The 16,110-nt window shown below is 35.5% G+C and overlaps 1 protein-coding gene across 1 annotated transcript in view; it reads left to right on the top strand.

Moving 5' to 3' along the window:
* MGA (MAX dimerization protein MGA) overlaps positions 1-16,110 on the top strand; it is a 115,173-nt gene that overhangs the window by 22,972 nt on the left and 76,091 nt on the right. Inside the window, 5 exon segments of the mRNA XM_078151352.1 lie at positions 109-1,054; positions 1,814-1,892; positions 2,571-2,666; positions 14,940-15,071; positions 15,277-15,381. Of these exon segments, the coding sequence (XP_078007478.1) occupies positions 109-1,054; positions 1,814-1,892; positions 2,571-2,666; positions 14,940-15,071; positions 15,277-15,381 (1,358 nt within the window).

Genomic DNA, 16,110 nt, shown 5'->3' on the forward strand with positions numbered 1-16,110 from the left:
TATTATTTTAAGAATGGATGTGAAAAGGTACTTTGTCTCTAGCAGTATCTTAAGTTGTTTTTATATTGCTTGTATACAATTATAGCTTTTTTTCCCTTTCCCCTCCAGTCCTGTTGCCAGTAGTTTTGAAGACAACTCTCATGTAGCATCACCATTAGACCCAAATGAAAACTTTAATGTGGTCATTAAAGAAGAACCCCTAGATGAATATGACTATGAACTTGGTATGTGCCCTGAAGGAGTTACAGTAAAGCAAGAAGATACTGATGAAGAAACTGATGTGTATTCAAACAGCGATGATGAGCCCATACTGGAGAAACAGCTAAGGCGCCATGGAGAAATAGATGACTCAGATGTTGACCATTCTGCCAAACGGCCACTCAGTAGCCCATCGGGTGTTGCTAAAGCCAAAATGTTAAAACTAGATAGTGGCAAGATGCCAGTGGTCTATCTAGAACCTTGTACTGTAACTAAAAGCACAGTAAAGATCTCTGAGCTACCTGAAAATATGTTTTCTCAAAGTCGGAAAGAGAAGTCTCCTGTATTGACTGAATTAGACTATATGCCTGCATATATGGAGAATTCCAGGAAAGCTAGCTTCTGCTTATCCAGAGAAATAGAAAAAGAACTTAGGAAACAACCACCAGAGCTCAGAGCACCACAGAAATACTCCTGCCTTAAAGATCCTGATTGGAAATATTCTGATTTGGGTGAAAACAGCACATCAAAGACACTTAACACTAATCCTAGAAGCTTAGATGGTGATTTTTTTTCAGAAAAAGATGACTTGGGCAGAAAGAGAACAACTGTGTTAAAAATTACAGGGGCTCCAAAAGCCTCCAGTACTACTCAGAATGTCACTCCAAGTGTTCCCGGAAAGAGAGGAAGGCCCAGAAAATTTAAACTCTCCAAGGCAGGGAGACCACCTAAAAGTACAGGAAAATCTATAACAGCCAACAAAACTGCACCTGTGGGACCTTCGAGTGCCTTTCCAGATGTGAAGCCTGATCTCGAAGATGTAGATGGTGTCCTTTTTGTTTCCTTTGCATCAAAGGTAAATTTATTACTTTTAGCATTTTTTTAGGTCGTATAGGAATAATTATAATAATTTGCTTTAACTCTATATTGGTAATGTACCTAGAAATCATAGTTCTTATCACTGAAACCACAGGAGTCCTTCTGAAGTATACATTTTTAAAACATTAGCACCTATTACTATCCTGCTTGGAAATTTCATCATAAGAACTTCGAAGATAAATCCAGGTTAAATCAATATGTATGATTTTTGCTTTAATTGGAAGTAGAATTCATACTATTTAATTTATTGGCATTAAATCTGTAAAGACTTTCATAAACTATTAAAAGTGAGTGTTTTCAAAGATGATAAGGCCATGCCCCTTTTGAGAACCAGAGATTTTCTCTGTAATCAAAGTTACTCTCTATAACTGATTTATATAAAGCTGATTTTGCACAGTAGTGTAACCAAAGTGATTTTCTTCTCTGGCTTCTCCTTTTGGCTCCCTTCATAATCCTTCTCCTATCTGATCATCAGCTCTGTTATCTTGTTGACCACTATGATATTGAATCCTCTCACTGTTTTGTCTTGTTCCCACTGCATCATGGTGTTGAAATGGCTACTGTAATATGGATCCCAACTTTATTGCCCACAAAAAATTGAAGCATATTTAAAAATATATATTTATAATAGTGTTATGACATAATAATTGGTCAGTTAACTATGAGTTTGATATTACATGTAACCCACCTACTTCACTTTTAAGCTCTCACTGTTGCTTTGAAATCTTGTATTTAGGAAGCTCTGGACATTCACACAGTTGATAGAGCAGTTGAAGAACCCACCAATCTTCAGGATTCTGCCACAAGTGATCCAGGTATTCTACATAGCATAAAATTCAGAAATACTGGTATGATTTGACTGTGGAGGTAGATAGATTATAGATAACAAATATTTATTAAACACCTGCTGCTATGTGCCAAGCACTGTATTAAGCACTTTAAAATTATCCTATTTTATACAATAATTCAGGGAGGTGTAGATGCCATTGTTATTCCCATCTTACAGATGAGGAAATTGAAGCAGAGGTTAAGGGACCCCAGACTCCAAGTCCAGGTCTCTAAGTACTGATAATGTAGGATTTTCTTTATTGCATGGTGTACATTTATGCAGCATCTCCCCAGCTGTAAGGACCTAGCAGAGCTCTTGATTAGCACTGAAATAAAAATTATCCTAGAATTTGCCCTGCTCATTCAGAATATTTCTTTACTTAGATCTGGGGTTTGATTCTTGCCTGGTAAGCTAAGCACAGGCCCAGTGATTGACTGTGTTCAGAGGGTTAGTTTAGCTAAGTTTGAAGAGGTTCTATAACTGGTTTGGCTTTAGCGTGATAAATTATTTGTCTACCACAACCTCAAAAGTTTATCTGCTAAGCTGTAGTGAGATTGTAATCTGTCAGTTGAGGGAGTACTCTAAAGTGACAGTATCATAATTTTTGAAATGTTGAAGTATGTGACATAGATTTTACTCTATTACATCTCTACTTTCTGAGCAGGTCGAAGAGCAAGGATTTGCCAGCTGGAACAGGAGTTGTTAGAAGATTTGAAGTCCTTGAGGCATAAACAAGTGATCCATCCTGGTCTTCAAGAAGGTAAGTAGGGAATGGGAGTGGGGAATGGTTTTTATTATAGTTCTAAAAAAGAACTCTTAAGTGAAGTAGATAAAATATTCTCTTGCATAATTCTTTTTTTATTTTGTTAAGTAATTAACAGAATTTATTAACTTTTCATAGAGACAACCTTTGGTTTAATTTGTCCTTTTTCTTATGTCTCTTATGTTTTTACTTTGTTTCCTTTCTATGTTCAATTTATTATGTTGGTCTTTTTCTTTTTCACTGATGCTAGTATTTAGGGCTATGCATTTTCCTCTGACTACAAGTTCTGCACCAAGCTGAAAAATTTTCATATATTGTATTTACATTTTTATTATTAGAAATTATTTTATAAACTAAATTTTGTCTACAAGCTTTCACTAGAAGGATTAATTTTTTTTTCCTTTGGGAACTTTTTTCCCTCTAATATTTTGTGTATTATCTCAGACTGGTATACAGAATTGCTGTCTTTTAAAAGTGTAAATGTATCCTTGTGGACCAGTGTATTTGAGTATTAGTATTGCCACTTACTCTTAGTGACCTTGGGCAATCACTTTATCTTTTTTTTTTTTGGTTTGTTTGTTTTTGCTTTTTGGTGAGGCAGTAGGGGTTAAGTGACTTGCCCAGGGTCACACAGCTAATAAGTGTCAAGTGTCTGAGGTCATATTTGAACTCAGGCCCTCCTGACTCCAAGGCCGGACTTATATCCACTGTGCCACCTGGCTGCCCCTCACTTGCCTTTTTTCAACTTCAGTTTCCTTGTCTCCGTGCTGGGAATAATGTTTGTTCTGGCAGCTAGATGCATGGTAGATAGAGTGCTAAGCCTGGAGTCAAGAAGACCTGAATTCAAATGTGGCTGCAGACACTTAACTAGCTGTGTGACCCTGGGCAAGTTACTTAACCTCTGTTTGCTTTAGTTTCCTCATCTGTAAAATAAGGATGATAATAGCATCTACCTCCCAGGATAATTGTAAAGATGAAATGAAATAATAATTAATTATAAAGTGCTTAGCACAGTGGCTGGAACATGTTAGCGGTCATCATCATCAGTTACCTCATAGGGATGTTCTATGTAAAACTCTTTGTAAAATGAGTACTACATAAATGTAAGTTATTATTTAATGCAGTCAGTACGTATTTTTTTAAGGCTAATTTAGCTCATTTATGTATACTTTTAAAATATATACTAATCAAACAAAATATAAAACTTTTATTTTTTAGTAATACTGTTTTTTTTTTGCTTATGTCTTTCTAAAAGGACTTTAACTTGTATTTCCTTTTATATTATATTAGAAAATAAAAGCATCTTTAATATGTACAGAGAAGCTTCATTATCATTGTTCATCATGCAAGTGCCTGTACTTGTGACGGTTGCATTTTTTTCTCCGTCCAGATCATGGTTCCATATGTTTAGGGATTTCCTGTTGAGAAATTTACTTTACCAGTGCATATCAGAAAAAGTTCTACAGCTGATTTGCACAGGGATAAAGAGCCAATATATGACAGATGGTGGTGGGACTTAAACCTAGGTCTTCCTGAGTTGAGGTCACACAAGTTAGTGTAGGGAAACAAAACATTAAGACAAAGGAATTTTCTCAACTGACTGACTACTTAAAACATTAATCTTTTCTTAAACATCACTACCTTTCTGCTTAACATTAGTGTTTATCTCCAGCTGTTGTCCTTGATTTTGGACATTTTCTTCTGTAATTAGAATATATTTTTTGTTAAATATTAGTACAAACCAAATACTTCTGATTAAACACCTCATGGAATCATGAAAACATGAAAGGTATAGTAATGATATGAAGTTAGAAGTTCCTTAGAAAAGTAGCAAATGAGTAACTGATAAATCTCATGTTCTTTTCACATGCCAGAAGCATGAGTAGTGAGACAGATTGTGAAAACGGGGCTAAGAGGTATGAGAGCAAAACATTCTGAGATGAAAGGTGAAGTGATGTGATAGATGGAAATGCAATTACCAAAATAGAACACTTAGATCTTATCCGAGAATGTTTTACATTTATGTGAAGGCATGTTTTAAATCATTGATAGATATGATTAATTCTGCTTATTAGTAGAAATGCAAACTGATTTGAAAAAAAAAGAGTCTTTAGCTTGTTTATAGGAGTAAAAAGATAGCCAGTCATGGTGGCACAAGCCTGTAATCCCTGCATTATCCGCTTCCGGAGGAGGCTGAGGCTGGTAGATCATTTGATCTCATGAATTCTGAGCTGCCTATAGTTAAAGCCAATCAGATATTTGCTGCCTAAAGAGAGGCAAAATTACCTAGGGTGGAAAGGGAGGGAGTAGCTCAAAACTTTCTTGCTGATAAGCGATGGAGTCCAGTCCATGAGTGCCCCGTTTTACTTCCAGCATGGGGAAAAATAGGGAGGGGGGGAAGGAGAGGGAGGGAGAAGATAGATATTCATGAGTTTTGACTAGTTTAATAAGGTGTTTTTTTTTTCCTGCCAGAAGTTTAAAATAAAAGATGAAAATATAAAGTTCAAGGATTCTTATTTTAGATCATAACCCTGAGCATATTGTTGACACTAATAACTGACAAATGAGGATCTGATGAAATTAGACCACTTAGCATTTGGAGAGACTATCGAACAAGTGCATTCTACATCATAGGGACTGGGAATACAATGTGGTTATAGAAAATTAAATAAAAAATATATGCCAAGTAATTTTCTGTAGGAGGGCACTAACAGCAGGCAGGGTGTTTTTAACCCGCAAGTCCATGGAGGATAGATTTCAGGGGGGAAATTACATCTTTATTTTCACTAACCTCTAATTAAAATTTAGCAGTTAAGTGGTATGAGGGGTCGAATGCTGGGCCTTGAGCCAGGAAGATTAGAGTTCATATCTGGCCTCAGACAGTATCTGTGTGACCCTGGCTAAGTCACTTCTGTCTGTCTCTGTTTCCTCATTTGTAAAATGGGGATAATAGCACCTAAATTCCTGGGGTGATTGTGAGTATCAAATGAGATATTTGTAAAATGCTTAGCACTATGTCTGATAGGTAGAAGGTGCTTAGTAAATGCTTGTTCCTTCTGTTTCCTTCAATTATGAACGTAGGTAACAAGCTAAAGTAGTATTAGTGGTACTTGTGACTTTATTATTACCAACTGAAATATTTTCATTACGTATTATAGTTGTTGCTGATATCTAGAAATATTGTTTACCATCATTACTATTTCAAAATTACTGTAGCTGTTGGACCTGATGCTAGATTGCATGTGATTGCAGTCCTCTTGTCCATAGGCTATATTTTAATTTAATTAAAATGCTCTGTATTTTATTTTATGCATTTAAAAGCATTATGAGGGGTGGCTAGGTGGTGTAATGAGTAGAGTATCAGCCCTGGAGTCAAAAACACCTGAGTTCATATCCACCCTCAGACATTATGTGACCCAGGGGAAGTCAGTTAACTTTAACTCCCCCCAGAATTTAAATAAATAAAAATCAAGGCATTATGTGAGGGATGCATAACGCAAAAAAGGCAAAGAATCATGTTTTAAAGGAAGCTAGGGATCCTTTGGGCTTCTAGAGAAATAACCAGGGCAGGAATCCCAGAGCAAAGGGAAGCCTTGTAGTTCTGTAACTCTGAACCAATGGAGCTTCCCATTTGGCTGACAGTGACTTGTGTCCAGCAGCAGTTTACTTTTGTTCAGACCCAAACGTAGGTCACGAACTTGTAGATCTCAGACCACGGAGGCAGCAATGAGACTTTGTTCTGGTTCAGACTGCTTTGAAACCTCTGAAAACTTGCAAAGTCTTGGGCCTGAGCTATTTCTGAAATACTTAAACAACTCACCACTCAGTACCCAAAGCAGCAACAGGAATATACCCTAAACCTTCCTTCCACAAATACCCAGAACCTGGCTCTAATATGAGGTTCGTTTTCAGGACCTCAGCTGGAAAGATGAACAAATAAAAAAACAAATCCTACCATAAATAGTTATTATGGTGACAAGGACAGTTAAGACATGAACCCAGGAGAAGACAGTGATTTCCAATGCATTTGTAAGCAAAGCCTCAAAGAATAACACAACGTGGGTACACATTCAATTAGAATTTCTGGAACAGATGCATAAAGCAACTGTTTTTTTTTAAAGGTTTTAAAATGTTTTTACCAATGAAAAGGGAATGCTAGAGGAAAAAAATTGGAAAATTAATGGGATATGAAGAAAGGATTATACAAGGAATGAATAACTTGGCACAGCAGGGACCAAAATCAAATTAGAATGGACCAAATAGAAGCCAGTGACTCTATGAAGCAAGAAATATTAAAAAGAACATCCGAAGACTTAAAAAGAAGAAATTTTGTAAGGTATTTGAATAGCAGAAGGAACTGACATGAAAAAGACATTGAGAAGAGAAAATTTAAGAATCATTGGACCACCTGAACACCTTGAGCAAAACAAGAGCCTAAACATCATATTTCAAGAAATCTTAAAAGAAAACTCTCTAGATTTCTTGGAATCAGAGGGCAAAATGGAAATATAAGAAATACATTGGTCATTTCCTCTAACTCCTAGGTGGAAACTCCCAAGAACATTACAGTCCAAATCCAGAGCTTCTAGGACAAAGGAAAAATAGTGTAAGTGGCCAGAAAGAATGAATTCAAGTATTGGGGAGACATGGTCAGGATCACACATGATTTAGCAATTACTGGTATGAATTAGTGGAGAGCTTGAAATACCATATTCTAAAAGATAGAATAAAGACTTATATCCCAGAATTAGTTAATCAGCAAAACTGAGTATAATCTAATATGTGAAAAGTGCACCTTTAATGAAAGAGACTTTTAATCTTTTCCTGATGGGAAAAAAAAACAGAGCTGTGTAGAAACTTTGAAATTCAAACATAAATGAACAAAGATATAAAAAAGTAAGCATGAATGAACTATGATAAAGAACTAAACAAGGACAAACTGCTTACATTCAAATGTGGAGAGATGATATATGTATTCTCTCTCTTCCCTTTCATTAGAGATGATAGTGTCTAGTTAGGCAGACGGCCTAGGAGTAGTTGTGTTGTCTTGATGATCTTAAAAGAATAATGGAATGGGAGAGAAAGAGGAATATACTGGACTACCAGGGTAGGATGAAAGAAGGAAAAGCAAGTTAGGGAAAATTACTTCACCTAATCAGGGTGCACAAGTAGATATCTACCCAGACAAGGGGGGTTTGGGAGGGAGTGACTGACACTTGAACCTCATTGTCATCTGAACTGATAAAAAGAAGGAAGAACACACACACACACAGTTGGATACAGAAATATATTGCTCTCAACAGGGAAATAAGAGGGAAATGGTAGAAAGGTGAAAGAAGAAGGTAGATTAAGTTAAAGGATTAATTCTAAGGAAAACAGACCATAAAGATGTTTGAAAACAGCTCTTTGAGAGGAGAACCTGAGGAGATGCTTATAAGTTGGGAAATGGCTGAACAAGGGTAAAGTATATAAACATGATGGAATAATGTCTTATTGGAAGAGATGATGAACAGGCTAGTTTCAGAGAAAACTGGAAAAATACATATGAACTGATTAAGAACCTGAGCAAGTTATGGAAAGACAACAAGATGATAAAGACAAATAACTTTGAAAGAATTATGTAATGACTATCCATGATTTCAAAGGACTAATGATGAAACATGCTATGTATCTCCTGGTGGAGAGGTGAAAGAAAGAATTGGAACACAGACTAAGATATAAATTTTTTTGGCATGACCAGTGAGGAAATTTGTTTTGCTTGGTTATACGTGTTTTTAACGAGGGTTTTGTTTTTCCTTTATTAGTGAAGTAGGGAGTGTTTTTCAGGGATGGGGATAAGAAGGTGGATTTTTGCTGATAGGAAAAAAATAAAATGTAATTTTAAAAATAGAGACAAAAGATCTGTGGTGTCGTCGGTGCAGGTATTCTTATCTTTAGAGTAACCCCCCCCCTTTTTTTTTTGCTTTTTGGTGAGGCAGTCAGGGTTAAGTGACTTGCCCAAGGTCATACAGCTAGTAAGTTCAAGTGTCTGAGGTCAGATTTGAACTCAGGTCTTCCTGACTCCAAGACCAGAGCTCTATCCACTGTGCCACCTAGCTGCTCCCCCCTCCCCCTTTTTTGGCTTCCTTTTAGTTTCTCTAAAGTAGTAAGATTTTATTTTAATAATAAGTTCAATGATCATAATATTTGCTTTGGTTATCTAGTTGCATTGTTTGGTGTGTTTTTTCCATTGAGGCAAAGAGCTTTGCCATATTTTCTCATTCTGTGTAATTGTTACTCTTTTGTTTCCATAATAATAAAGGAGATATCCCAACATACCAGAGTTGTTGTTCTGATTCTTTTATCACATCAAGGGTAGGTAGCAGTGCAGCATTACGGCTGTCTGGAGATGTTATAGGACTGTCCTGTAGACTTACAGATCTAGAGCTAGAAGGGACCTCAGAGGCCATCTAGTCCAACCCCTCTATTTTACCAATGAAAACCTAGGCCCAGGGAACTTAAGTCATTGACCCAAGGTGACCCAGGCAGGGAAGCATCAGTGGTGGGACTGAAACCCAGGTCCTCTGATTCCAGAGCCAGAGTTCTTTCTCCTGTACCACTGTGCCTCTTTTATTTCTTCAGTCATACTGTCCCAGACTCTTCTATTGATCTCTTGTATACAGATGCTCAAGATGTAAGAGTAATCACTATTTGACACGCCTTGTATTTCTGTGGTTGGTGGGTACGTGCTGTGAATTTTAATTGTTAGAAATGCTGTATTTACTCCAAGTTAAACTGATATGTACAATATACTGTTCAATAATAAAGCACTGAGTTACTTACCAGGAAGGGTAAAGCTTCTTTCCATGTTTCCATGTCACAAAATGGAAACTTCTTAATACTTCTACACTTAATGTGGAGATTCTCTGCTGGGTATTAGTATCACTCAAAGAACAAATTTTACTGCGCTCAGGATAAGGGAAAAGTGTGAACGCTTGAGGTCTGGGAGTATAGATGGCTGGAGTAATTGCAGGCAGGCAGGTCTAGAGCTGTGGACAATAATGACTGGAAGTTAGATGCTCCCTGCTCTTGTCTGAGTAGTTGCAGTAAGTTCCTTCATGCTGCTGGGAAGCCTGAATCTCACGCTCTGGTTCTTAACTGCATAAAGGGCTCATGTCGATGTGGGCTTCTAGGGTACCACAGCCAGGCTAGAGGCATCGCTCAGTATTGCTGTACTGGATCTGTCTGATCAAAGGTGTTACCGTAGGCCTACCATGGCAGTTCAGCCAGACTACTTAAGAATTACGTAATAAACGCTCAGTTCCCAAGGGTGTTAGGGCCAACAAACTAATATGCTGGCATTGTTAGCACAGGTTATCATATACTTAATAAGAACTTAGGCTAAATATATGTAACAGTTATCTTACGTTCATAGAACTGTTAGCTATATTCATGTAAGACCAACATCTAGTTATCATGAGTTACATGGACATATTGCTATATTGCTTATATTCTTTAAAGTGTTTGGGTGTGCTCGCTCCCAGTTCATGACTGAGTCACTCTTGTTAAGAGCCTTTCTATATACAAACCTATTCTCTGTGATACCTTTTACGCTGTTACTTCAGTGCAGATTGGTCTTGATTTTTCTGTTGGCCTTTGGCTTGTACTTCTAAAATTATAAATAGTGATATTCCATGATCTACATATGTGGAGCATCACCAGGAGAATATTAATCTCAGGGATATACTCTTTTTTTTTGGATATTTTAAAATTCAGTTTTATTTTCATTTTCAAATTTTCTCCACCTTCTCACTGATTGAGGAAAGTAGGAATCACAATATCTACATATCTATAACACATATAAAGTTATTCAAAACATATTTCTACATTGGTCATGTGCCAGGAAAAAATAAAAGGAGAGAGGGAGAAAGGAGAGGAGAGGAGGGGAGAGGAGGGAGAATAATACAAAGTTTTAGGGTACGCTCACAGTGAGCATGGCATGGATGATGAATTAGCAAAGGAGGCTTGCTCCCAATTGTCTAACAAACAAAGGACAAATCTTAGGGATATACTCTTGCCAGCAGTTTAGAATTATTAAAAGCACATTTCAGTTACCCAAACAGAATATAACTTTATTTCTTCCTCAATTCTGGGCCCATCTTATTGTCTGTCAGAAGCATCTAAGTGCCCACTGAGCATGTGATATAATCAGTTGTTTCTGGCATGTGAAAAGAACATGTGATGTCAACTTATTTTATATGTCTATATTGCATACATATATAGCTTATGTTTATACCATACTTATCTTTAGATTTTTACAATTATCTTCTAGATGGATAGATAAACACAACACCAAAGTGCCCTTGGTTTTTTTTCTTGTTTTTTGCTTTATTTTTTTATTTCCTGAGACTAATTGGTACTGGAAAAGATTACTTACAGTGAATCCAATTAAAACAGGGACCAACATTTCATAGGAAATAATGGAAAAAAGTTCTGGCATGTCATATTGAAAAGTGAAATTAAAAATTAGGAAAATAAATAAATATCTTATTTTTTAACAACATTTAGGTTATAATCTCAAACATGCTAATTCCTAGAGTGAATAAAGAATGAATCAAAATATGTGGATTTTTGAGGGAGGTGGGTGGCAGCCGCGTAATTTCCCAACAAAACATGGTCGCATAATGTGACTTGGTTCACATGAAGCTTCTTCCCATTTCCAATTCTTTTTGTCCCTAAAAACAGTAGTATTTTCAGATCAGTATTTCCTTTTGGTCTTTGTTTTTCTGCAGGGCATGTGATATATAGTTGATGCTTTTTTGATAAATCAAGTTTTAGGAGTTTGGAGGTGGTTTTTTTAGTGGGGGATAATTTCCCCTACTCCCAAATTCCATTATAGCTTGATAGGCCATCTTTTATTTCAAGTTTGATTTTTTCCTATAGGATCATAAAGATATCAGATAAATATTATAGAGGCCTCATTAATTTCTTTTCCCCCAAAGTCTTCTCTTGATGCTTTCATATTCAGATCATTTTCTTTGATGAGCCTATAGGTTCATCCTCCTCCATACTCTCTTTAATGGTTAACTGATGTAGCTTTGCCAGATCCACATTTGTTAAAGTTTCTAGAATTGAGATGCGTTGCCTATGGCATTATTCAAAATAAGAGCCTTCAATACCATTTTTTCACCTTATTTTTTCTTTCTTCTGGGTGAACGAAATCTCAGTAAAACATACTTTATGTTGTGACTTGTATTTCTGATAGAGAGCCCTTAGGTTTGTTTTTCAATGGTAAGAGATTTTCATTGTATTAATAAAGGCTTTAGTTTTGGTTTTTAAATTGCCATTTACATTTCTGCCAACAAATCAGAGTTACTGAAATTTTCCTTGATTGAAAATCCCTCTCAGGTTGATTTTTATAAAGATTTATCTGTATTATTAATTATATTTCCATTATCTCTTGACCAATGCTCCTTCTATATGTTGATTTTTACACATTTATTATCATTTTAGATCTGCTTTCAGTATCTGCATCATTATTCAAAATAAATGTAAACAGTTGTTTCTGGTATGTGAAGAGAACATGTGACATCAGCTCATTTGTTACATTTTAAAGGATAGTGGCTTCTAATTTAATATCAGCCACAATTTTTACATTTTAATATGCTTCTGTGATGTATTCTATGTCTAACACTTGACTTTAAGCTCGTGGTTATTAAAAAAGAAAGAAATATTTTCTAATTGCAGAAGAAAGTGTTCATAAATAACCAAAGAAGTCATAAATAGCAAATATGTTTACAACATCTGATATGCAGGTTAGTGACAAAGACATTGATATGCTAGACAGGGATATAAACGCTAATGTTAAAGTATTTAAATTAGTATTGGAGAGGGAAACTAATTTTGAAAGTGTTCAAGTAAAGTGAATAATTTTGTTTTATTATAATTTTTTCTTCTGTATACAACTCATAGGGAGGCATTATGGTGTAGTAAATAGAATGTCTGCTTCAAGTCAGGAAGACCTGGGTTCAGGGTCCCACCTTTTATGCATATATGGACTACTTGACCACTGAGCAAGTTGCTTAACCTCTCAGTGCCCAGTGCAACTCTCAGACTGTAAGATGTAGAATGGTTTTGTTGAGTGATACTGTGAGAAGAAGAATATACATCCCTAGAGAGCGCTGTACAATTATGAAACCACAAATTTGGATTAAAAAAAGATGTTTGTGTGTATGTGTGTGTGTATGTGTATTATATGACATTAAACTCATCGTGCTTAAGTTATAACCTAGGAAATTCTGCTTTATTTTTGCAATATGGCCAGTCTCTTAAATTATTTTGGATTTAATTGAAGGGTGTTCGTGGGCTAGATAGTGTTGGTACCATGTTGTCTTTGAATAAGAACATTTGGAAAACCTTATGTAGCAATAGGAATTTTTTCCTTTTTGGGCATATGAATAGGGTCTCTTCCAAGATAATAGTAGACACCTTAGAAGAGAAATTGCTTCCTGTTTTATAGCTTGATGTTGGTTTTCTTTGGATTATTAATTAGCATCATCTGTAATCGCATTTATCAGTCATATTTGTGGGAGATCGCTTACACATAGAGAGTTTGAGGGCAGCAATTTGGTGTCGGTTTAAAAAAACGTGAATAAAAAGGCACAGTTGGATCTTACGTTCTTTATCAATTTTGTGACTATGAATATGTTGTTTGCTATAGACTGAAAAAACCTTATCTTTTGGTTAATTCAAAATTTTCTAAAACTAAGCAAAGAGTTATATCAGTGGGTAATTACTGATTCTTGGTTGCTGATTTCTTGTTATTATTGTTGTTGTTGTCTTGCCTGATCTTTTCTCTTCTAAAAGGCTTTCCTCTAAGTTGCCATGACCTTTGATTCCTGAATGTCCTTTAAATAGAATCACTTTCAGCACAGATTTCTCCTGGACATAGTACATAGTGGATCAGGTCTACTCTCTCTTCCTAACTTCATCTTATGTGCCATCAGCACTTCTTCATATAGTACATTGGGTTACCAAGATGAAATAGTCCAAATGTGGGGTTTTCACTTTTGTTAAAGATGATAATAGATGATCACTTTTACATTTCTGGCAAATCTGTTGTATTTTGTGTTCATTTGTTGTCTTCTTCGAAGTTTCTTCTATAAAAGCCCTTGGAATGATTTGTCTTAGGTGAATTTGATGCCAAGTTTTCTTCAGGCTCTCATTTTCTTTTGAGCTGGTGTTTTATGAACCAGCACTAACTACAATGTTCTGTCATCTTTGTCAGAAATATATTTAATCTGTACCTTCTACTACTTCCATGTGCCCACTGCACAAATTAAACCAAACCAAACCCATAAAACAAATTCCTTGGTAATTACAGCACCTACCTGTATGGGGATCAAATGGGATAATATATGTAAAGAGCTTAGCGCATTACCAGGTACATAATAGGAATGAATAAATCCTTATTCTGTTCCTGCCCCATTATTATCCCCATTTTACAGATGAAGAAACCGAAGCAGACGGGTTAGACTTGCACAGGGTCACATAGCTAATAAATGTCTGAGGCTAGATTTGAATTCAGATTTTCCAAATTCCAAGTCCAGCATTCTGTGCACTACTCTACTATTATAGAAGTATGTGGAACCTTAGATTTCATCTTGTTCAGTCACCTCATTTTGCAAATGAGGAAGCTAGGGCTCAGAGAGGATAGGCTTTCATTCATTCGTTTATTTATTTTATATTCACGCAGCTACAACTGTCCAGTGAAAAGCACATTCTTTCATTGTTTCTTCTGTGGTCTGCTGTTGATAGGAAACTAAGACATGAATGAATACTTATATTGTATAGTGTTACTTTTTTTTGTGTTAGAAATTCAGTTTTGTTTTTGTTAGGTATTTTCAAATAGTCTCTGGTAAAAACTTTGTATTTTGGAGTTAGGCTTATTAATGCCAGCTTTTTTTTTTTTTAACAATTTCTTGAGACACCTTTTGTATGGCTGTGTGGACACTTGGCATATGTAATAGCTTCTTAAAGATTTCTCTTACAACAACAGCTGTTCATAGAATATTATGTGAATTGAAATTGTCTTTGAACACTTCTGCTTAGAACTTCTAGAAATTCTTAATATGTCTCAAGTATATCTTAATATGATGCTCCATTTGATATTATTGGTGGAATGGCCATGGGAAAGTCATTTAACATCTCATTGTAAAATGTAATGTTTTTACTTACATTTGTTTTTGAAAGATTATTTCTTTTAATGCTATATTATGTTATTTCTGACAGTGGGTTTGAAACTGAACTCAGTGGATCCAACAATGAGTATTGACCTTAAATACTTGGGGGTACAGCTGCCTCTGGCTCCTGCCACTAGCTTTCCTCTCTGGAACCTTGGAGGAACCAATCCTGGCTCTCCGGGTGAGTAAATAGCATTTGAAAACTCAAACACCATTTTTATTATTTAGGGCTAAGGTTGTATATGATATGAATGTAAGATAATATTTCTTGAAAAGCAAGTGAAATCAGATCTTATGTGTAATGGTGTGGATCTTACCAAATGACATGTTAAATAGTTGATTGGAATTTTAGTGACTGACTATATGTTGGGTTCTTTCTTTTTCAGATCCTGGATTTCCTTTTGTTTCCAGGACAGGGAAGACCAATGACTTCACGAAGATCAAAGGGTGGAGAGGAAAGTTTCATAGTGCTTCTTCCTCTAAGAATGAAGGTAACCAAACATTTATTTATTTATTTTTTAGGTACCCAAATTTTTAGAATGAAATAATTATTCCCAGAAAATGTTCTATGAAACATGTAATTTGATACTTATTCTTTCCTGCTCCTTCCCTTATAATTTAAATTGAACCAGAAATTGTGAAAAGAAATACATTTTTCTTATATTTATTCTGTTCCCTTCATTTTTGCAAGTATAGCCTTAGTTCTTATTTTTAAGCAATTCAGAATCAGATTATTGCAACAGCTTTCTTATGGCTGCTTAATTCTTTCCATTACATACATGACAACAAAGCAAGAATCATCTTCTGTGTTTGAAGAAAAATGTTTATTTTTCAATTATCAAGTGTCCCCCCCAAAAAAAAAAAGACCTCTGCCAAAAAGAAAGAAAAAATCCTTGTCACAGATATGTATGGTCAAGCAAGACAAATTCACATATTGACCATTTCCAGAAGTGTGTGTCTCGTACTACATGTTAGTATTATCCTCTCTTTGTCAGGAGATAAGTAGCATTCCTCATCTTTGGTCCTTTGAAATCATAGTTTATCATAGCATTGATCAAAATTCTGAAGCCTTACGAAATTGTTTGTTTTTACAGAGTTTTTGTTATAAATTTTTTTCCTAGTTCTTTTCGCTACTCTCTTTTTCAATTTGTACAAATCTTCACAGATTTCTCTGTAATTATATTTTTCATTATTTCTTATAGCACATTAATGTTCCATTA

This window comes from Phascolarctos cinereus, unplaced genomic scaffold, assembly GCF_003287225.1.
Source record: "Phascolarctos cinereus isolate Bilbo 61053 unplaced genomic scaffold, phaCin_HiC Scaffold_3;HRSCAF=262, whole genome shotgun sequence".
Lineage (NCBI taxonomy): Eukaryota > Metazoa > Chordata > Mammalia > Diprotodontia > Phascolarctidae > Phascolarctos > Phascolarctos cinereus.